At 55.8% G+C, this 23,016-nt stretch overlaps 1 protein-coding gene across 2 annotated transcripts; it reads left to right on the plus strand.

Annotated features, from left to right (window-relative positions):
* The first annotated feature begins 5,763 nt into the window (after nt 1-5,763).
* Nucleotides 5,764-18,010, plus strand: LOC104673869 (phospholipid phosphatase 2). 2 transcript variants are annotated; one of them, XM_030926409.1, is made up of 6 exons: nt 5,764-5,875; nt 9,407-9,558; nt 9,798-10,075; nt 16,422-16,479; nt 16,730-16,906; nt 17,518-18,010. In XM_030926409.1, the coding sequence occupies exons 2-6, from the start codon at nt 9,523-9,525 to the stop codon at nt 17,665-17,667; spliced, it is 699 nt and encodes a 232-aa protein (XP_030782269.1). In that variant the 5' UTR covers nt 5,764-5,875; nt 9,407-9,522; the 3' UTR covers nt 17,668-18,010. The 2 variants fall into 2 exon arrangements, with proteins under 2 accessions (XP_030782269.1, XP_030782268.1); XM_030926408.1 differs by having other exon boundaries at nt 5,765-5,916.
* Nucleotides 18,011-23,016: the final 5,006 nt, after the last annotated feature.

A 23,016-nucleotide genomic window follows, 5' to 3' on the forward strand; every position in this document is an offset into this window, starting at 1 on the left:
TTGTATTCTTAGTAGAGATGGGCTTTCACCATGTTTGCCAGGGTGGTCTCAAACTCTTGACCTCAGGTGATATCCGCCCCCCTCAGCAGCCTCCCAAAGCGGTGGGATGACAGGTGTGAGCCACGGCGCCTGACCCAGAAGTTACACCACCCTTAAGACCCAGTCCAGGCCTTCAGAAGCAGGAACCAGGAGTCATCATCCACATGATGATATTTCGGTGCTTCTATTTCTCTGCTGCCCAAACTGACCTTATTCGCAGGGGCGTACCCTTTGTGGTGACTGAGATGGAACCAGAAGCTCCAGGCACACAACCTTGCATCTGTGATTCCTGTGGGAAGCCTGTGGCTTGCCCAACAGTTCCAATAAAACTGGGTAAATTTTTCCTGGGTGTCAACGCCCATAACTGAACCAGGAACTGCCGAGCAGGAAGGGTGTCCTGGTCGGCCAGGCCTGGTCCCTTGTTCCCCTTTGGTAGCAGGACAGCCCCATGGAGGAACAAACAGTAAGAGGGAGGAGGACGTGGGCAGGCCGGGGCAGCACCCAGAGGCACGAGCCTCCCATTTGTGTGGGGTGAGCACAAGGTCAGGAGGGCAGTGGAAACACTTCCGTCTTAGGCCAAGGAATCTGAAACTGGGGAGGCAGTGGGGAGCCGTAGTGGTGTTTTTTAGCTGAAGTAGCGTCGGGAGATTCGATGTGATTGGAATGGCTGAGATAGGTTGGAGCTGGGAGAGACCATGGGGTGCTGTGTGTTGACTGACAGCGTTCTTCCTTGTCCGTGGGTCTTGCGTTTCTGAGGTGCACTAGATGTGGGTAAGGCAGTAAGGAGCAGAGGGGATACGGTTTTGCCCCAGGAAGGCCTTGCCCCCACCCTGTCAGCAGCTGGGCGGGGGCGGGGTGGTGGAATCTGCCCTTCCTGCAGCCCAGACCCAGGCATGAGGACCTGGAGGGCCCGCTCTGCCTTGGGGCTCTTGCGGATTCGTCCCACACCAGGCTCCTAGGATTAATGAGGCCTCCACCGGACTTGGCCTTGTCTAACCTCTGGAGAGCTCGTACCTCTCTAGAACAAACGTATTGGCCTCAGCTTTTCGGTGGCCGTCAAGAAGTTATTTGTGTTAGTTTATTTAATGCTTTCCTTTTACAGTGAAGTGAACGTCTTTGGTGACCTCCTGCCTGCTAACCAAGTATGGAAATCTGTTCTGGACAGAGTCTGTGGCCTTAGCCAGGGGCCTGCCTGGAGATCGGCTCTCCTGAGACAATTTCTGTGGGGGTGGAGGTGGCGGAGGGAGAGTTGCTCAGAGCGGATGGTCCCAGAGTGGCACTGTCTGGGCCCCTGCTGACCTGACCCAGCTGTCTCTCTCTCCATGGTGGTCCTTGTTTCCTCGGTTTGTAGCTGCTGAGTAGGATGGCCAGAGAAAATGCAGGATGCCCAGTTAGCGTCGAATTACAGATAAACGAGTGTGTGAGCGTGTCCCTTGCAGGATTTGGGGCACATGCTGAAGACCGGTTTGTTGCTCTTCTCTTCTGGGATTCAGATGTAACTGGGTGTCCTGTTTGTTACACAGATACCAGGACTCAGCTGGGGGTCCCTGGCGTTGATTGGCTCCAGTCCTGGGCTGTTCTCGGGGATGCTGAGACCCTGGCGTGGAGCGCCGCCTCCGCGTGTCCCGCAGAGGGCACCCGTGCCCCCTGAAGGCGGCGCGGAGCCCGGCCCCGGCCCCTGGTCCTGTGGCTTGAGGTCGGGGAGGGAGGGGTGGTGGTCGCCGCAGGACAAACGTTTCCACTCACCCAGAGCCACGCCCCACAGCCTGTGCAGGGAGAGTCGAAAACACGGCCCCTGGTGAGCACTTGGGAAGTGAACCGTCCCCGCCCTGGTGGGCTGTCAGAGCCACATCAAGAGAGAGACAGGACAGTGGTGGCCTCGCCAGAGGCGTTACGCGTTCCCTGGAGTCCCTGCACCACCACCGTCCTTGCTCTTCCTTGAGTCGGAACCAAGTCCTTGAGGTCTGTGGGTGCTCAGCAGCTTTGCAGACTAGTCGAGGTCTTCCAGCTGACTCTCGTTGCCTTCACCGGCTCCTGGTTTGGGGGGCAAGGATAGAAGCTACTACGCATCAGAAGGTTTGTGAATGGGGATTTAATCGAGTGTTTCACAGGGTGGCCCCTGCCGTCTCCGCCCCTCGTTTTGTACAAGAAGCAGGCGGAAACCGACCCTCCCTTCGAGAACGCGCTGTTGCTTGTGTGTCTCTCCTTGCTGTGACCCAGTGAGAGCTCCCTGCAGTCGTCATGTCCCTGGTTGACCTCAGGCTCCGGGCACTGAAGTCTTTCAGCGCCCCAGTAAGCACGGCCTGCGCACCCGCTGTGTGCCAGCTCCCGCTTTCCTGGAGCTTGGGGGAGACAGGGACAGTGAACAAACGTACAGACTGAGATGGTGGGAGGGCTGTGCGGTCCGGGTTGTCTTCACGAGGGGCTCTGGCAAGGCGGCTGCATCCCGGGTTGTCTGCACGGGGGGCTCTGGCAGGGCGGCTGCATCCTGGGTGGTCTGCAGGAGGGGCTCTGGAGGCTGCATCCCGGGTTGTCTGCACGGGGGGCTCTGGCAGGGCGGCTGCGTCCCGGACTGTCTGCACAAGAGGCTCTGGTGGCTGCGTCCCGCGTTGTCTGCACGAGGGGCTCTGGCATCTGCATCCAGGACTCCTGCTGTGTGGTTTTCTTAGCTGTGACCCAGTCAAGACTTCCTCACAGAGCACAGCAGACTCGCGGTGCTGAAACTCGGAGGGTTACCCTGTCCCTGACTGGAAGGTGACACTCAATTAAGAGGCGCTCCAGGGATTGCAGAGTCTGAGTGGGATTCTGAATTCATGGGTTCTGGACTCTGAATTCGAAGGCAGCAGTTTCCAGCCCTTTTAAATCTTGACCCCAGGAAGAAGGACCTTTTACATCTTAACCCGGCAGACACATGGCACCTACTGGCACTGCATTTTGTTCAGTTCACCCTCAAATGATGTTTCCTAATGTTTGGCCCCGGGTCAAGCATTTCACAAACTGTTTAATCTTCTCTACAATCCCAGGTGATAGCTCCTCTCTCGCCCCCTTTATGCAGACAGACAGAGGGATACTTAGTTGTCTTTCCACACCATCCACCCCTCAGCCTTTGCTGTCCACTGCCTGCACGTCAAACCCACTGACGGGCACCCGTTCGACTCCAAGAGCCCCAGGGCCTGAAACCTGGGAGACAACTCCTGTTCTGACCTTGGGCAAGTAATTTACCTCTCAAGTCCCAGAGAAGTACAGAAAGCAACGGCAGGTAGTGGCTGGCTGCACTTAGGTGGCACCTACTGTGTGCCAGGCCCCCTTCTGCCCACTTCACAGGTGTCTCAGTCTCCACAGAGTCCATTTGGAAACAGCCTGGAGCTATCCAGGTTGCAGTGAGGCACCAAGGTGGCAGAGCCAGTGCTGGGCAAGAGGTGGGAGCTGCAGCTGCTGAACCCGCGAGCTTGCTTGCCTGGGGGTGGCGACCTGGCCGCCAGGGGTGGCCTTGTCTCTAGGGGACCCAGCTTGGGGCCTTGTACCACCACCACCTCTTCCAGCTCTGCCATCTGCAGGATGAAGGAGAAAGCCACTGATGCCTGGCCTCCCATTCAGGCTCTGTCCCTGCTGGGAGCTCTGCAACTGGCCCTCAGTTTCTTCCTGTAAGGGAGGAACCGGGCAGCTGGGGAACAGCAGCAGATCCAGCTCTGACAAGAAGTTCCTTGAAGTGTGGTGGATGGCAGTCAGCATATGTAGGAGACGACCCAATCCTGACCCGAATGCTAATTCTTGCTTCCCCCACCAGATTTTAATCCTTATCCTGCCCAGGATTTTAAGGGCTGACCCAAAATCCCGACCCAAGGGGAAGGGTGGAAGGGGGAACAGCCTCCAGCCTCCTCCGCCCTCTATCCTCCCAGTCGACCCCACCCCTCTCCTGATCTCTTCCTCCTCCTGCTTGGCCCAATCTCACAGCCCCCACTGTCTTCCCCCCTCCCACTTTGGCAAGCCCCTCCACATGACCCTCCCTGCTCCCAGCACACAGTAGGTGCTCAGTAAAGAACCCTGCCTTTCCTTGACTCCAGTAGACGTGCAACCCTCTCCATCTTAGCAGAAAATGTGGGTGGGCTGTCAAGACACACTGACAGCAGTGGTCATTTGCAGACAAGTTGAAGTGTGGGGGAAGCGCAGTAGTGATGCTGAAGCCTACATTTATGTAGCATTTATGCCGGGCATGGTAACCCTCATGACCCTCATTCCGACAGGAGCTAGAGCCCCTGCCTCACCGTGAGTGCAGCAGGGGAACCTGAAGCCCCCTGCCACAGGCCAGCTTGCACCGTCTTCCCATCCAGCACCACACTGGGTGCCTTTGCTGTCTCCCAAGAGCCCCCTTACCCACGGAGTCCCCTCACGACGCCCCCTGCCCCACGTGCAGGTGTCTGACCCTCCAGGACCCAGGAAGCAGGGTCGAGGAGCTCCCAGGTGAAGTCCATTGTTGAGGTGCACGCTGTTCTGGTGTTGCTGGGGCAGGGGGCTGATGGTGGTGCTGAGCAGGTTTTAGAGGAGGTTCAGGGTGGCGGCGGATCCTGGGCCCAGCAGCCTGGTTTCTGATCCCAGCCCTGCCACTTCCCAGTACGTGACGGTGAGTGGCCCAGGTCAAGGCTGGACTCCGGAAACGTGGGTCTGACACTCTTGAGGCCTCCCGCGTGGTCCCAGCCGAAAGGACCCAGTGTGGGCCCCTTGGGCCTCGGTTTCCCTAGCTTGGGTGCCGTCAATCCCAGGCACCGTCAGCTCAGGGCTCCCCAGGACCCGGTGGGGGCACAGACCCCCGGCGCTATTTCATGGGGTCCCTGCTCCTGGCGCCCCCGAGCTCTTCTGTGAAACGGGAGGGCAAGTGCGCCACCAGGCACGGGGCCTGGGCTCAGGTGCGCCGGGGACCCCACACCGTCGCAAGGTGGGTCCCCAGGGACTCGAGCTCCTAACGGGCCAGGGCAGGATTCTGAGTGTGAGGAGAAAAGAAATTCCTCTGATTAAGCCACGGCGCCCCTTCAACGTGCAGGTGCTTCCTGCTGTCGGAGGGTTCGAGGTGCGCAGCGCGGCTGCCACTTCCTGAGGAGGAAAGTGGGGGGACCCGTCCCGCGGCCCTGCCGGTCCCGCCGCTCGCTCCGCGTCTTCCTTCTCCACGTTCCCCCCGGGGCTCCGAGGCCCGACCCGCGGGAACCTCCCGCCTCTGACGGCCTCACACCCCGGGTCAGGGCCGGGACTCCAGGCGGACGCACGAGGGCCCCGTGGCGCCTGCACGCTCGCCCCACCCGCTCCTTTCGGCGCCGCGGGCCGGCGGGGGCAGAGTCCGTGCGCTCCGGGCCGCCGCTCCCCTCCCCGCCCCTGCCCGACCCGACCCTCCCCTGCCCTCCCCGCCGCTCCCCCTCCCCGCCCTCCTCTCCCCTCCCCTCCCCGCCCTCCTCTCCCCTCCCCTCCCCGCCCTCCTCTCCCCTCCCCTCCCCGCCCCCTCTCCCCCCTCCCTCCCCGCCCTCCTCTCCCCTCCCCTCCCGCCCTCCCCTCCCCTCCCCGCCCTCCCCTCCCCTCCGCGCGGGCCGGCGGGGGCAGAGTCCGTGCGCTCTGGGGCCGCCGCTCCCCTCCCCGCCCCTGCCCTCCCCGCCCTCCCCGCCCCTGCCCTCCCCGCCCTCCCCGCCCCTGCCCTCCCCGCCCTCCCCGCCCTCCCCTCCCCTCCCCGCCCTCCCCTCCCCTCCCCTCCGCGCGGGGCGGGCGCCGCGCCCACGTGACCCCGCGGCAGGGCCGGGACGCGACGGGACGCGCTGGGACCGGCGTCGGGGGTCGCGGGGACCATGCAGCGGAGGTGGGTCTTCGTGCTGCTCGACGTGCTGTGCTTACTGGTCGGTAAGAGCCGCGGGGACCCGGGTGTGGGGGGGACCCTCCCGGGACGGACACGCCCCCGGCTCCGCGCAAGTTTGCAGGGGAACGGGGAGGCTGCACGCCCTGGTCCCTCCGAGGACCCTGCAGGCGGGGAGCGCGCGCGAGGACCAGACCTCCCTCCGCGCCCCCCACTGCGCGCGCCCTCCCAGGCCCCGGGGTCCCCGCGTCCCAGGCCCGGGGGGATGGGGGTCGCGAAAGGCCCGAGGAGCCGGGGCCAGCATCCCCCGCCCCCGCAGCAGGAAGTCGCTGCGGAGAGACCGAGCGCGCCTCCCCCCCGCCCCGCCGGGCCTGGGCGGTGATTCACGCGGGCGGCGGCCCCGGCGGCCCGGGAGGTGGGCGCGGCCGCGGGTTACCCCGGCAGGACGTCCGCGCCTCCGCCCCTGGGGTGGGCGCTCCCGGTGCGCGCGGAGAGGGCTGACCCTCGGCCCTGGCACCCAGTGCGTCGGTGGGATTCGAACCGCTGCATGTGCAGGGAGGTTCAGTCGCCCTCCTGGCTCAGGCGGGGGAGACACTTGGAGATGAAGTCTGGGTCCCAGGCTTCGGGTGAACGGGGTTGGGGGGTGCCGGGAGAACCAAACCTGTCCGGCGGGTTTGCGGGCCAGATTGGGGGCAGGCCCCCCTCCCGCAGGGTCCCGGGAACAAAGGCCGAGTGTTTGCTCTGTGGCTGAACAGACAATGGCCCCAGAATTCTATCCCTGGGGGTGTCCTCCCCACCAATGTGTTTCCTGCTTCTCTGCCATCTCACAGCAGAGGCCAAGTCCTCTTACCTCCCGAAGGAGACCCGTTTTAGGGCGGGCCAGGTGACAGCAAGAAGTCCCTGTGGGGCGTCTGCCAGCCCTGGGTGCCATTTCCCGAGCACCTATGGTGTTATTTATTTAAACATTTAGGTGGCACTTTCTGTATGCCAGGCACTAAGCAACCTGCAAAAAACGAAAACATTTCCCTTACAACAGCCTGTGAGGGAGGTGCTGAGTCACCTGCTGGAGGTCACACAGCAGCGGGAGGCCACACAGCAGTGGGAGGTACAGCCGAGATGGGGTTGGGTGTTGCTGCTGTGTGCCAGGGGTGGTGGCCAGGCCAAGTGCACCTCCGTTCTGGAAGCTCGCGCACATCACAGTTCAGTCAACACTGAGGTTCTAGATGCTGGCGTGAGGGCAGTGTGAGGGCGGGAAGGCTCCCAGGGGGCTAAATGAAGAGAAGGTGTCTGTTCTGGGGACCCCAGGGAGAGCTTTCCAGGCAGAGGGAAGCCCCGCGTCGGTCTGAGTCTCTAGTTGGAGTTGCTGGGGCAAGGAAGTCGGAAATGGAGGCTAACCTGTGTGAGCCTCTGCCTCATGAGAGCTGTGGGTATGGGCTGGATTCCCTTCTTAGCATCTTGTAACTCTGACTTTCCAGCCCGCCGGCAACTGCAGGAGCCTCCTCCAAGGCCTCTCTCCTTCCTTACAGCAGCTCCAACCCCTCCTGCGCAGGAGCAGAAGCCAAGTTCTTACATCCCAGCTCTCTCCGCAGTCCTGCCCCAGTGCTTGCCTCTCCAACCACTGTCCCGCCTCCAGGCCCCAGCGCTGCCCATTCTTTTTTTTTTTTTTTTTTCTTGAGTCACGCTCTGTTGCCAGGCTGGAGTGCAGCGGCGCGATCTCGGCTCACTGCAACCTCCGTGTCCTGAGTTCAAACGATTCTCCTGCCTCAGCCTCCTGAGGAGCTGGGACGCCACCACGCCAAGATCATTTGTGTATTTTTAGTAGAGATGGGGTTTCACCGTGTTGGCCAGAATGGTCTTGATCTCTTGACCTCGTGATCCGCCCGCCTCAGCCTCCCACCATGCTGGGATTACAGGCGTGAGTCACCGTGCCCTGTCTGCCCATTCTATTCTACATTCCCTCCACCTTTCTTGCTCTGTGAGGCAGACCTCTGTTTTCGTCACTGGATTATTTCCCCAGACTTAGCCAGCATGGAAGGTGTACGGTGTCCTAGGGCCCTTGAAGTTGGCATGTCGGGAGGAGTGTGAGGCTCCCTGCAGGCCAAAGGATGCCCTGCCTTGGTTTGTCTCTGGGGTAGTCGATGCGGGCTTTGTTGTGCACCTGCCCCATGGAATAGGGAGCTGCCCTCTGCCCCTGTCCTCCGTCACTGACTCCTGCTTCCCTGGCCACCCGCAGCTCAGCAGGGCCCCAGGAGCCCCAGTGCCATGGCAACACCTTCCACGAGTGGCTCCCGAATGTGTCTTTGATCCCTGAGGCCAGAGCTGGGTCTGTCCTGCTCACCACGTGGCTGGCCTGTGCCCTGTCGTGAGGATCGATGAAGGGGCAAGTGTGTGAACAAAGGCATCTCAGCTGTGCCCCTTCCTTGGTTTTTTCCTGACTTCTCTGGCCAGGTTTTAGGTTAAAATAAGTCCCGCCTTATTTTAACAGATGTTTATTAAACATCTGCTCTGGCCAGGCCCTGATCAGGGTCCGGGGACTGTGTCCTGAACATGACAGGTGCCTCCTGGTGCCGGTGGGTGGATGGGGGAAATTAATGTCAGTGTCCCACACGTGACTGCATAATTCCACGTGGGATTTGCGTGTGGAAGAGGGAAAAAGAGCAAACCTTTCCTTCTGTGAGAGTGACGCTGGCGTGGACGGTCGGGAGGGGAGATGAAACTGAGAGTGGAAGTCACTCAGAGCTACTCTGGGGCCTGGCACGTAAGTTAGAACTACTTTGGGGCCCGGCACATTGGCTCACACCTGTAATCTCAGCCCTTTGGGAGGCTGATGCTGGAGGATCACTCCAGCCCAGGAGTTTTTGACCAGCCTGGTCAACGTGAGACCCCTGTTGCTACTTTTAAAAATTAAAACAAAAAGGCCAGCGCAGTGGCTCAAGCCTGTAATCCCAGCACTTGGGAGGCCGAGACGGGCGGATCACGAGGTCAGGAGATCGAGACCATCCTGGCTGACACAGTGAATGAAACCCCGTCTCTACTAAAAAAAATACAAAAATTAGCCGGGCTTGGTGGCGGGAGCCTATAGTCCCAGCTACTCGGGAGGCTGAGGCAGGAGAATGGCGTGAACCCGGGAGGCGGAGCTTGCAGTGAGCTGAGATCCGGCCACTGCGCTCCAGCCTGGGCGACAGAGCGAGACTCCGTCTCAAAAAAAATAAAAGAAAAGAAAAAGATATTTTGTGCAGAGAAAAGTGCCTGTTCAAAGGCCCTGAGGTGGGTGTTTGCTGGGTTTGTTCAAGCAGCAGAAAGGAGGCTGTGAGGCTGTGAGGGGAGAGGGCCTGGGGAGTTTGTGTTTGTCTGAGGGGGATGGGAAAGCGAGTGTCACTTGGGCCTCCCACGTGCTGTGGAAAAAGCTCTTCCTTGCTGTCTGGTGGGAGTAGAGGTGGGAGGCCTCCAGGCCAAGGCCCCAAGGCAGGTGCGTGGGGCCCCAAGGCCCAGCTGGTGAGAGGACCTCACAGCTCCCAGGCTTTTCTTCCCCACCAGCCTCCCTGCCCTTCGCTATCCTGACGCTGGTGAACGCCCCGTATAAGCGAGGATTTTACTGCGCGGATGACTCCATCCGGTACCCCTACCGTCCAGATACCATCACCCATGGGCTGATGGCTGGGGTCACCACCACGGCCACCGTCGTCCTTGTAAGGCAGGAGGGGCTCAGAGGGACCGGGAGGGGGACGGGGTGGGCACAGCTTTACCCTGGGGGCCTGACGGGGTGGCACAGCCCTGCCCTGGAGGTCTGTGGGGGGCTGGGGGACACAGCCTTGCCCCGAGTGGTACTTGTGGGTAATAGGGTCCCCTTTCGAGTCCTCAGCTCTCCAGCAGCTTTGGGGAGGCCCGTGGAGAGGAGTGAGGGTTCCTGCGGCTGCCCCACTTGCAGGTCTCGGCTGGGGAGGCCTACCTGGTGTACACAGACCGGCTCTATTCTCGCTCCGACTTCAACAACTACGTGGCTGCTGTCTACAAGGTGCTGGGGGCCTTCCTGTTCGGGGCTGCGGTGAGCCAGTCTCTGACAGACCTGGCCAAATACATGATCGGGCGTCTGCGGCCCAACTTCCTGGCCGTCTGTGACCCTGACTGGAGCCGGATCAACTGCTCGGTCTATGTGCAGCTGGAGAAAGTGTGCAGGGGAAACCCTGCAGACGTCACCGAGGCCAGGTGGGTGTGGACTAGCAGCCTTCACTCTTGTGGGGAATGGGAGCTGAACACATGGGGAGGCAGCAGGCAGCTGGTCGGGCAGGAGCCAGACCTCAGAGTTCCGTGGGCCCTGCAGACACTGGGAGGCAGAGGGGAGCATGCTCTGTCTCCGTCTCCCCTAAATTTCACGCTCTGCCCTTTTCTGCACTATCTTTTTTTTTTTTTTTTTTTTTGAGATAGTGTCTCGCTCTGTTGCCCGGGCTGGAGTGCAGTGGCATGATTTCAGCTCACTGCAACCTCCGCCTCCCAGGTTCAAGAGATCCTCCTGCCTCAGCCCCCCTAGTAGCTGGGATTACAGGCATGCACCACCATGCTGGGCTGATTTTTGTATTTTTAGTAGAGACAGGGTTTCGCCATGTTGACCAGGCTGGTCTCGAACTCTTGACCTGGTGATCCGCCCGCCTTGGCCTCCCAAAGTGCTGGGATGACAGGCGTGAGCCGCCGCGCCCGGCCTTCTGCGCTACCTTCTTACTGTCTCTGCTGATAAGTCCTTAAATTTTTCACCTAATTGCTGTCCTTTTAAAAAATTGACATAAAATTTGTGTCAGATAAAATTCACAATTTTTTCCATTTGAATGTGTACAATTCATTTTTTGTGCATTCACAATGTTGTGCAGCCATCTCCTCGCCCTAATTCCAGAATATGTTTGTCACATCAAAAAGAAACCCCACAGGCCGGGCGTGGTGGCTCACGCCTGTCATCCCAGCACTTTGGGAGGCCGAGGCGGGCGGATCACAAGGTCAGGAGATCGAGACCATCCTGGCTAAGACGGTGAAACCCCGTCTCTGCTAAAAATACAAAAAATTAGCGGGGCGCGTTGGCAAGTGCCTGTAGTCCCAGCTACTCAGGAGGCTGAGACAGGAGAATGGCGTGCACCCGGGAGGCGGAGCTTGCAGTGAGCCGAGATCACACCACCGCACTCCAGCCTGGGTGATGAGCAAGACTCCATCTCAAAAAACAAAAACAAAAACAAAAAAGAAACCCCACAGCCTGGGGAACATGGCAAAACCCCGTCTCTACAACAAATCAAAACATGAGCAGCCACGATGGGGTGCACCTGCAGTCGCAGCCCCGTGATGGGGTGCACTGCACTCCCAGCTACTGTGGAAGCTGAGGCAGGAGGATCCCCTGAACTCGGGAGGCAGAGGCTGCAGTGAGCCAAGATCATGCCACTGTATTCCAGCCTGGGAGACACAGCAAGACCTGTCTCAAAAAAAGCAAAGAAAGAAAAGAAAAGAAAAGGAAAGAACCCTTGTGCCCATTAGCTGTCACTCCTCCCCCAGCGCCTCGCATCCACCACCGTCCTACTTTCTGTCTGCGCATTTGCCTGTTCTTAATGTTTCATATAAATGGAATCATACGCTAATGTGGTCTTTTGTTTCTTTTTCTTTTTCTTTCTTTTCTTTTCTTTTTTTTCTTTTTGAGACAGAGTCTCGCTCTGTTGCCCAGGCTGGAGTGCAGTGGTGCGATCTTGGCTCACTGCAACCTCCGCCTCCCGAGTTCAAGCGATTCTCCTGCCTCAGCCTCCACAGTAGCTGGGATTACAGGCGCCCACCACCATCCCCGGCTAATTTTTTTGTGTTTTTAGTAGAAATAGGGTTTTACCACGTTGGTCACTGTGGTCTTGAACTCCTTACCTTGTGATCCACCCACCTCGGCCTCCCAAAGTGCTGGGATGACAGGTGTGAGCCACCGCGACCAGCCCCTCTTTTTCTTTTTCTAATTAAAAAAATGTCAGGGGGGCCAGGCAAGGTGGCTCACACCTGTCATCCCAGCACTTTGGGAGGCCAAGGTGGGTGGATCACCTGAGGTCGGGTGTTAAAGACCAGCCTGGCCAACATGCTGAAACCCAGTCTTTACTTAAAATAAAAAAATTATCCGTGCATGGTGGCATATGCCTATAATCCCAGATACTCGGGAGGCCGAGGGAGAGAATCGCTTGAACCTGGGAGGCAGACGTTGTAGTGAGCCGAGATTACGCCATCATACTCCAGTCTGGGTGAGAGAATGAGACTAAAAAAAAAAATGCTTTTTGCCTCCTGGGTTCATGCCGTTCTCCTGCCTCAGCCTGCCGAGTAGGTGGGACTACAGGCGCCCGCCACCACGCCCGGCTAATTTTTGCATAAGTTAGTGCATTCTTGTATGTTTTTGAAGTTCATCCATGCTGTAGCCTTCTGTCAGTTTTTGCTTTATGTATTTTGGGATTCTGTTGTTTGGTATATTTACCTTTGTAATTGTTATATGTCTTTGATAGATTGACCATTTCATCATCATAGAATGATATATATGAGTTTTGTCTCAATTTTGTCTTGATGTCTATTTTGTCTGATATTAATATAGCTATTCTGGTTCTCTTTTTGTTACTGTTTGCTTACAATTTTTTTTTCCCCATTCTTGGACTTTCAACCTGTTTATGTCTCTGACTCTCACGTAAGTGTCTTATACCTTAGCATAAACTCGGGCCACGTTTTTAATGTATTGTCTGATCTCTGATTTTTTTTGAGACAGAGGCTCACTCTGTTGCCCAGGCTGGAGTGCAATGATCTCAGCTCACTGCAGCCTCGGACTCCCAGGCTCAAGCCATCTTCCCACCTCAGCCTCCCGAGTAGCTGGGACTACAGGCATGTGCCACCACATCCAGCTACTGTTTATTTTTTTTGGTAGAAACGGGGTTTTGCCATGTTGCCAAGGCTGGTCTTGAATTCCTGAGCTCAAGCAGTCCACGCACTTTGGCCTCTTAAAGTGCTGGGATTACAGACGTGTGCCACCGCACCCAGCCAGATCTCTGACTTTTTACTTTTTGTGTATGTGTGTTTTTTTCATTATATATTAATCTTTTATTGAATTAAGGCATTTAATTAAACTTTGACTTTTAATTGGAGAGTTTATTTATATTCAATGTAATTCCTGATAAAGAAGGACCTCTGCCATTTTGTTTAGGTTTGCTTAGGTTATTCCTTCTTTTTCAGTTCCTCATTACTGTCTTTCTTTTCTTTTGCTTTTAATTTTTTTTTCTTTTACAGATGGGGGTCTTGCTATCTTGCCCAAGACTCGAATTCCTGGACTCAAACCATCCTCCCGCCTCTGCCTTCCAAGTAGCTGGGACTACAGGCATACACCACCACATCTGGCTGGTTTTTAAATTTTTTTATAGAAATAGGGTCTCACCATGTTGCCCAGGCTGGTCTCGAATGCCTGGGCTCGAGCAATCTTCCCGCCTCAGCCTCCCAAAGTGCTGGGATTGAGCCACCGAGCCTGTTCAGGCTAAATAATCTTTTTTTTTTTTTTTTTGTAATTCCCTTTTTTTGAGACAGAGTCTGGCTCTGTTGCCCAGGCTAGAGTGCAGTGGTGCAATCTTGGCTCACTGCAGCCTCCACCTCCTGGGTTCAAGCACTTCTCCTGTCTCAGCCTCCCAAGTAACTGGGATTACAGGTATGTACCACCACGTCCAGCTAATTTTTTGTATTTTGAGTAGAGACAGGGTTTCACCATGTTGGCCAGGTTGGTCTCAAACTTCTGACCTCAGGTGATCCACTTGCCTCGGCCTCCCAAAGTGCTGGGATTACAGGTGTGAGCCACCGCGCCCGGCCGAATAATCTTAATTGACCTGTTTTCTTTCTTTGTTTTTTTCTTTTTTTCTTTTTTTTGTTAATTGACCTATTTTCTTTGTTTTCTTGAGTTGGAGTCTTGCTCTGTCACCCAGGCTGGAGTGCAGTGGCGCGATGTTGGTTCACTGTAACCACCGCCTCCTGGGTTCAAGCAATTCTCCTGCCTCAGCTTCCCAAGTAGCTGGGATGACAGGCGTGTGCCACTGTGCCTGGCTAATTTTTGTATTTTTAGTAGAGATGGGGTTTCACTCTGTTGGCCAGGCTGGTCTCGAACTCTTGACCTCGTGATCTGCCTGCCTCAGCCTCCCAAAGTGCTGGGATGACAGGTGTGAGCCACCGCGCCCGGCCAATTGACCTACTTTAAAGTTTACTGTCTCTTCTGCTTCCTCAGACCTGCTGCTGAGCCCCTGTCCAGTGATTTTCCATTTCAGATAAATCTTTATTTCGTTCCTTTTGTAACTTCTGTTTGATATTCTCTGTTGGATGAGACAGTGTTCCCACATTCCTTTGGCTCTTGAGCATTTTATTCATTTATTTATTTATTTTTACTTTTTTTCTTTGAACCTATTTTAAATGGCTAACTAAAAGTGTTTGTCTAGAACCCAGGCTCGGTGGCACACACCCATTGTCACAGCTATTTGGGAGGCTGAGGCAGGAGGATCGCTGGAGCCCAGAAGTTCAAGTCAGGCCCTCTCTTAAGAAAGAAAGTTCCGGCCGGGCGCGGTGGCTCAAGCCTGTAATCCCAGCACTTTGGGAGGCCGAGACGGGGGGATCACGAGGTCAGGAGATCGAGACCATCCTGGCTAACACGGTGAAACCCCGTCTCTACTAAAAATACAAAAAACTAGACGGGCGTGGTGGCGGCACCTGTAGTCCCAGCTACTCAGGAGGCTGAGGCAGAATGGTGTGAACCCGGGAGGCGGAGCTTGCAGTGAGCTGAGATCCGGCCACTGCACTCCAGCCCGGGCGACAGAGCGAGACTCCGTCTCAAAAAAAAAAAAAAAAAGAAAGTTCGTAGTGAGTCCAACATCTGGGTGTCCCAAGGGACAACGTCTATTAATAGATTTTTTTTTCCTGTGTATTGTTGGTCACACCTATGTTTTTCTACATACCTTGTAATTTTTTTGTTTGTTTGTTTGTTTTGTTTTTTGAGATGGAGTCTTGCTCTGTCGCCCAGGCTGGAGTGCCGTGGCATGATCTCGGCTCACTGCAACCTCCGCCTGCCCGGGTTTAAGCAAATCTCCTGCCTCAGCCTCCCGAGTAGGTGGGACTACAGGCGCCGCCACCACGCCCGGTTTCTCCATGTTGGCCAGGATGGTCTCAATCTCTTAACCTCGTGATCTGCCCGCCTCGGCCTCCCAAAGTCCTGGGATTACAGGCGTGAGCCACCGTCCCCAACCTGTTTTGTTTTGTTTTAAACTGGGTGCTTAGAATATTATAATGTAGCAACTCTGGAAATACGATCCTACCCCCTCCCCTGGGTTTGTTCTTGCTGCTTGTTGCAGTAGTTATTTGTTTAATGTAAAGTCTGTATTTTTGTCCGGCGGGGCCGTTTCTTCCTGTTCTTTTAGCCTAGTGGTCAGTGATAGGATAGAGATTTCCTTCAACGTCTGGAACCAAAGAAACTCACAAAAACCTCCCAGGGTTTGTAGGTCTGTGTGCATGTGGCGTCAGCCCTTCCGTGGTTCAGCATGTTTTCAACTCTTAGCTTTCGCTTCCTGTGTGTGCAGAGCCTGAAGGCGGCCAGACGTGAGAGCTTTGCTTAGGGCCCTCGGGCCCTCACAGGCCTCTCCTGAGCTCCTGCACAGCTCTGGTCTAGGTTCCAAGCCCTCATCGCCCATAGCATTTTATTCCCTGGTCTTTCCCCCTGCTCTGTTTGGTTGCTCTGTTGTTTGCCTCATCTGCTGTCACTGGCCCCAGGCAGCAGAGAATAATAAATGTATTGTGAATGTTTGCTCCAGATGTCCCCCAGGTAGCACCTCAGCACCGCAGAATGTCCAGTCAGGTGAGATCAAGGCCAGCCCTGGAGCCATACTCCCGTCCACAGTTGCAAATAAAGTCTGTTCTTGGAATCTGCTGGGCATGTGGTCTGTTAGTCTGTTATCCTCAGGCCACCACCAGTCTAGGCAGTGGGAGAGGGACCAGGATGAGTTAAAACGCCACAAAGCTGTTTGTTCTGAGATTCAGCTGGTTTGTCTCGATCAAGTCTTCTGGTTGCTGCAAGCTTTTGATTAGTTCCAAGAAAGTTGATTGCGACTTTTTGGCCATGTTTAAAAATTGCTTTTGAAGTTTCTTCCTCTATTTTCTGTCTTTCATTGATGTCCTTCACTGAATCTTGAATTTATATGAAAAGAAGTCTTCCCTCAGTTCCGCAGATGGGAGAAAATCCTGAAAAGAAACACAGTGAAAATGAAACTGTGGTGTTCCCTGCTTGCCAGACACGATTGTCTGCCCTGGGTTTTGGGTTCAGGCCTCAGGGTCTTCACAGATGAGGCATCTCATGCCACAGCCCCAGTCAGAGACTCTTATTCCATTATCAGATAACTGGAACAGAAAAGGGGAACAGTTTCTGCTACTGGGATTTGACTACATCTAACAGCAGCAGCCTCCGTGTCGAACCCTCCTTTCTGTGGGAGGGGCCGGGACAAGGGGGCCGTTGGAAGATGCTGAGAGCCACTTGCTCCTTCTCCTTCCTCAGGTTGTCTTTCTACTCCGGACACTCTTCCTTTGGGATGTACTGCATGCTGTTCTTGGCGGTGAGTCTGTGTCTCCGGGGCTTGCTTGTCGGGGGAGCCGTGGCTAAGTCACTCCCTTCCCTGGACCTCAGTTTTTCCAGCTGTAAAATGGGTGGGCAGTGGTGGTGATGGGGGGCTAACTGATTTGTGTATAAAAACAGGAGGCTCTGGGCTGGCCGGTGTTTGCCTCAGGCCTCAGTGCTGCCATCTGTGCAGTGGGAGGGGAGCGCCTGCCAGGCGCACAGGCTAACGCGTCCTCCCCCCACCCCAGCTGTATGTGCAGGCGCGACTCTGTGGGAAGTGGGCGCGGCTGCTGCGGCCTACCGTCCAGTTCTTCCTGGTGGCCTTTGCCCTCTACGTGGGCTACACCCGCGTGTCTGATTACAAACACCACTGGAGCGATGTCCTTGTTGGACTCCTGCAGGGGGCACTGGTGGCTGGCCTCACTGTGAGCTTCTAACCCTAACTCCATCCCCTGTGTTGTCCAGAGACCACTCCCCACCCAACCCTGGTCCTGCCCTGGGCACCCTTGCCCCACTGAGTCCTTCCCTGGGCCTCCTCCCTGTCAGTCCTCCCTGGGACCCCTCCTTCTGCCCCCATTCCTCCCCTGGGACCCCTTTCCCCCAACCCCAGTCCTTCCCTGGACCCCCTTGCATCCCGCATTCCTCCCCTGGGACCCCTTCCCAGGCACCCCAGTCCTTCTCTGGACCCCCCTGCCTCCCCCATTCCTCCCCTGGACTCCTTCTCGGGCACCCCAGTCCTTCTCTGGACCCCCCTGCCTCCCCCATTCCTCCCCTGGGACTCCTTCTCGGGCACCCCAGTCCTTCTCTGGACCCCTGGCCCTACTGCAGTTCTCCCCTGGGCCTGTCGGCTCTCTAGTGCTCCCCAGTGGTCCTCCACCAAGAGCACTCCCTTCCCACCCCAGGCACTTTTCCTCTCATTGCCCACCGAGGCCTCTCATTCCCACCTGGGACCCTGTTCATCCCCCTCCTGCTCATGCCCGTGTCCCTGGTACCTGGCCAGCCTCCTGCCCGTTCTCACCTCTCTCTGCTCTGCCAGGTCCGCTACATCTCAGACTTCTTCAAAGCCCGACCCCCACAGCACTGTCCGCAGGAGGAGGAGCTGGAACGGAAGCCCAGCCTGTCACTGACGCTGACCCTGGGCGAGGCTGACCACAACCACTATGGGTACCCGCACTCCTCCTCCTGAGGCCGGACTCCGCCCAGGCAGGGAGAGGCTGTGAGTCCAGCTGAGGCCCACCCAGGTGGTCCCTCTGGCCCTGGTTAGGCACTGAGGGCTCTGGACGGGCTCCAGGAACCCTGGGGTGATGGCGGCCGTGAGCTGGCTCTGCTGCCTCCTGCCCTGCACTGGACCAGGGGTCTGGGGATGCCTGGGTGGCCTCAGCATTTGGAGGGGGACCTGTTCCCATCGGTCCCCAAATATCCCCTTCTTTTTATGGGGTTAAGGAAGGGACCGAGAGATCAGAGAGTTGCTGTTTTGTAAAATGTAATGTACATGTGGTTTTTAGTAAAATAGGGCACCTGTTTGACAAGTGGTCTCAGCGCCTCTGTTCCTTGTGGGCATTCTGGGACCGCGCTCCTCACATCAGAGGGCTCCCCTGCTGGGCTGGGCGGCGCTCGGGTGTCAGGCACACTCACCTGCTGTGACGGTAGAAGACAGAAGCCCGCCCCTTGCGTTTCTCCAGCACAGCGCTGGGGTCAAGGGTCAGGTGGATCCGCCCACACAAGGGTCATTTCACTGTGGAGAGGGCCCTAAACAAAAGGCTCTCCGGTGGGAGGGCCCAGCCTCCCTCGGGGAGGCCTCACTGGGGGGACTGGAAGGCCTCTGCCCCAGGTTCCTAGTACCGGCTTCTGAACAGAGGCACTTGGGCTAAGCGTGGTGTGAGTGAGCGCGTGGCTGGACCCCCCGAGGGCCTGAGTCCTCGCACCAGCTGGGCCCCGAGTCTGGGTGCAGAGGACAGTATCCCTGGGGGGTCCGCTGGGTAGAGCCTATTGTCAGGCCTGAAGGATCACACACAGGATTTTAGCCTGGAGCCGACGCCTCAGCCCCCTTCTGAGCCCCTTCCACAGGTTCGTCCAGCCCTGTGTCCTTTAGGCCCAAAGCTGGTCTCTCTGGCTCGAACCCCTCACCTCTGCTCATGTCAACCCCTGTGCACCTGGGGGCCACGCTTCTGAAACGGGTAATTCAGGGGCCGGTTTCCCTGAAATGATTACAGAACATACAGAGCTTACTTTTTCGATGAAGAGCAAAGGGTAAATTTGATTTGTACAGTGGGTAACTTAAGTACCTGCCAGTGTTTCATTTGCACCTGGAACCTATCTTATTCCCCAGGCCCTGCAGGGCGTTTGTATCAGGCCTTAGCCTACGGTGAGGGTAATGTAGCACTTGGGTGGGGGGCGGTGGGGGGCAAAGATGCAGCCTGAGGGCCCCACCCTAGGGGCCAAGATGGGGGAGACCTGCCCTTGGCGGACGGGAAGGAAGGAAGGAAGGTCACCCAGACATTGCAGAACTCTAGCTGAACGTCAGGGACTTGGCTCCATGCAGGTGTCACAGGCTCCTGGCCAGGAAAGTCACACTGAAGCTTCCCAGGCCAAGGAGCTCAGGTCTCCCAGGACGCAGACTACGAGGGTGTATCTGGGCTCAGAATGTGAGCCTCTGGCCGTGGATGGGGGAGAGGTTCCCAGCCTGACCCCGCAGACAGAGTCACTTGGATCAGGAGCAAATGGGAAAGACCCAGGTGCCCTGACACCAGCCAGCACCTCAGTCTCCTCCCAGATGCAATGGCCTTGAAAACCAGGACCGCAATGAGGATTGAGGCAAGTCTGTGGACGCAGCTACAGTGCGCACAACTCGTGTGGTTTGCTGGGGAGCAGGTGGCCGTGCCGGGACAGCCAGTGAAGAGTAAGGAGCAGAGGAAGCTCAGGGTGAGGGAGACGACGCAGCTGAGTCCAGCTGTCGGCCTTGACTTGGCCCGGGGTTCTCAATGCTTCGGAAGGACCACGGGCACCACCTATGACAGCAGAGAAGGAAAGAGCTCTGCTGACCAGAGCCATCCCCAGAGGCCCCCAAAAGCCAGAAGGGCCCAGCTTTGGGAGCCAGTGGCCTCTTGCTGTTTGGGTGCTGCCCAGCTGGACCCCGCATGCACTGGTCTGCATCTGACGAGAAAAGCCGGGACGCAGCGTGTCAGGCACAGGACTTCTCGCAGAGTCCCAGCAGCAGGAGAGCAGACGCGCTGGGAGTTAGGACACATTTCTGCACCCACACGGAGCTATGGGAAGCTCTCGTGCATAATTTTAGGTTTATACTGCCCACACCCTTATGGTTTTATGGAAAAAATAGTATTTTCTCTCCTTGTACAAGGAGGATACTTTTTTTCTGTTGTTTCTCACAGGAAACTCAGATTCTTAGCCATGTAAATATCATTTTCCATGGCGATGGCCTTGTGGTCCAGCATTTCTCCTACCTTCTGAGGTTAATTGGTTTTTGAAAAAACTCCTGAGTATTTGATGAGAGGCAGAAATTATTTGAGCTTGTGAGCTACAATATGTGATTGTGGTTTTGTAGGAAATAATACATACTTTGTTTTTTTAGAGATGGGGTCTCATTCTGTTGCCCAGACTGGAGTGCAGTGGTGCCGTTACTGCTCACTGCAGCCTCGACCTCCCAGCCTCAAGCGATCCTCCTGCTTCAGCCTCCTGAGTAGCTGCAACTACTGGCGCCCACCACACCCACTTTCATGATTACTTTTTTTATAGGTGCATACTGAAGTATTTAGGAGCGAAATTTTGTGATGTCTGCAACTTACAATATTTCTTTTTTTTTTTTTTTTTTTTTTTGAGACGGAGTCTCACTCTGTCGCCCAGGCTGGAGCGCAGTGGCCGGATCTCAGCTCACTGCAAGCTCCGCCTCCCGGGTTTACGCCATTCTCCTACCTCAGCCTCCCGAGTAGCTGGGACTACAGGTGCCACCACCTCGCCCGGCTAGTTTTTGTAGTTTTTAGTAGAGACGGGGTTTCACAGTGTTCGCCAGGATGGTCTCGAGCTCCTGACCTCGTGATCCGCCCGTCTCGGCCTCCCAAAGTGCTGGGATTACAGGCTTGAGCCACCGCGCCCGGCCTAACTTACAATATTTCATAATACAGACACATGAAGGCAAACATGGCAAAACTATTAGTGGCTGTTAAGTCTGTGTGCTGTGCATGTGGGTATCATGATGCTACTCTTTGAAAAAATTTATCTTAAGTCAAAAAAGGAACACGCTGCCTGAGAAAATGGTCCTAAGTTCAAAATGGTCATTACCTTTACTTTTAGCGGGACAATATTTATTTATTTATTTTTGAGGAAGGAGTATCGCTCTGCTGCCCAGCCTGGATGGCACGATCTCAGCTCACTGCAACCTCCACCTCCTGGGTTCAAGCGATTCTCCTGCCTCCAGCCTCCTGAGTAGCTGGGACTTACAGGCGCCCACCACCACGCCTGACTAGTTTTTGTATTTTTAGTGGAGACGGGGTTTTACCGTGTTGGCCAGGCTGGTCTCGAATCCTGATCCCAGGTGATCCACCCGCCTCGGCCTCCCAAACTGCTGGGACTATAGACGTGAGCCACCGTGCCTGGCCACATTATTTAAAACTTTTAACGTTAGTTATTAGAGCTTGATATAGGCAGGCGGTCTGTTTCCTCGACTTCACATGGTGTGGCCTGTGGCCTTCTGGACTGCCATTGGTGATGAGGATTTGGGGTCTGTGAGCCCCCAGGGGCAGTTCGGCAGTGTGGTCTGGGCGTTTCCCAGAGGCTTGTTGAGCCCCAAGCCTGGTTGTCTGTCCCCAGTGCTCTCAAGTGCTGACGCCTCCTACAACAGGAAGAGGCATATTGTCCTGCATTGTAGGGAATCTGTTCTTCTGTCTCCCGCCACATATTTTCAGGAGCTGGACAGCTCCCAGGTCTCATCCTTCGCCTGTTGACTTCTCATTTCTGAGACATAACAAGCTGCAGCATTTTGTTAGCCTGGTTTTGAACAGTTGTAAGTTGTTGGATCTGAGCCTAGTTTTGTTTGTTTTAACTTTGAATTGCTGTTTTGTAAGCAAGCAGCCTAGTTTAGACATTTTAATGGCATTGCAAGGATAGGAAATCCCCGGGAAGAGTTGGCAGACGAGGCCAAGTGTATGGTGAGGGCATTGCACAGCAGGTGGAAGCCTAGGTTATTGGGAATTATTTGGTTCCAGCAATGAGGATTTATGAATGAATTCGCCCAGCGAATGAATGGATGATGACTGAGTAAAGAAGACTTAGCTGTGGTTCCATGGCCCTCGCCTGGGGTCAGGGCAGGGTGGGTGCGGACGGGAGGGTGTCGCGGCAGGTGGTCACCCGTCTGGAAACCCCCCACGTGGACAAGCAGCACAGCTTCTCTGCAGGGGTTTCCTGGGTCCGGGGCCACACCGCAGGCTGCACCTCAGGGAGTCCACAACATAACATAAGAGACTTTTGTCTTAACTTTGAGCAGTGTGTACAGCAGTTGAGATATCTAATGGAAAAGGAATAACATGCATTTGGAGGGGTGGGTGTTTCTCTTTTCTGAGACAGGGTCTGGCTCTGGTGCAATCACTGCACACTGTATCCTCGACCTCCCAGGCTCAAGCGACCCCCCGCCTGACTCCCGAGTAGCTGGAAGTACAGATGTACGCCACCATGCCTGGCTAATTTTTATTTTTTTTTATAGAGACTGGGGTTCTGCCATGTTGCCCAGGGTGGTCTCGAATTCCTGGTCTCAAGCAATCCTCCTGCCAGCCTCCCAGAGTGCTGGAATTACAAGTGTGAGCCACTGCACCTGGCCAGTAGTATGGTTTTTCTAAAGACAAAATGATTTTTGAATGATGAATCGATGGAACAGCAGCTAAATGAAATGAAACTCCGTGTTGGGAAGGAAACGCCGCATGCAGTGCTTACCGAGAGGCAGATGGCACAACGGGTCTTAGGGACTCACGTGGAATCGATATTACGCTGCTAAATTCTCCAGCTCTATTTCAGATTAAAAGACTTACATTTTGTAATCAATTAATTAATTGATAAAACATCCCAGTCCACATCCTGACCTGATCGATTATAAATGTTTGAAAGCACCTTCCTCTAGACGTTGGACGATGAGTTGAAAATCCTAGGCGCAGGCTGGGCGCGGTGGCTCAAGCCTGTAATCCCAGCACTTTGGGAGGCCGAGACGGGCGGATCACGAGGTCAGGAAATCGAGACCATCCTGGCTAACCCGGTGAAACCCTGTCTCTACTAAAAAATACAAAAAACTAGCCGGGCGAGGTGGCGGCGCGCTGTAGTCCCAGCTACTCGGGAGGTTGAGGCAGGAGAATGGCGTAAACCCGGGAGGCGGAGCTTGCAGTGAGCTGAGATCCGGCCACTGCACTCCAGCCCGGGCGACAGAGCGAGACTCCGTCTCAAAAAAAAAAAAAAAAAAAAAAAAATCCTAGGCGGTTATGCAGGTGGTTTATGATATGTGTGGACCTTGAAACGCAGGGAGGGCATGACGTCTTAT

The sequence above is a fragment of the Rhinopithecus roxellana genome, unplaced genomic scaffold (assembly GCF_007565055.1).
Source record: "Rhinopithecus roxellana isolate Shanxi Qingling unplaced genomic scaffold, ASM756505v1 contig2813, whole genome shotgun sequence".
Taxonomy (NCBI): domain Eukaryota; kingdom Metazoa; phylum Chordata; class Mammalia; order Primates; family Cercopithecidae; genus Rhinopithecus; species Rhinopithecus roxellana.

What these genes read in the sequence shown, in the direction of transcription:
- LOC104673869 (XM_030926408.1), top strand. Translation starts at nt 5,865, where the DNA reads ATGCAGCGGAGGTGGGTCTTCGTGCTGCTCGACGTGCTGTGCTTACTG. An exon ending in CGTGCTGTGCTTACTGGTCG is followed by an intron (nt 5,917 to 9,406) that starts GTAAGAGCCGCG and finishes CTTCCCCACCAG; the next exon opens with CCTCCCTGCCCTTCGCTATC. An exon ending in GCAGACGTCACCGAGGCCAG is followed by an intron (nt 10,076 to 16,421) that starts GTGGGTGTGGAC and finishes CTCCTTCCTCAG; the next exon opens with GTTGTCTTTCTACTCCGGAC.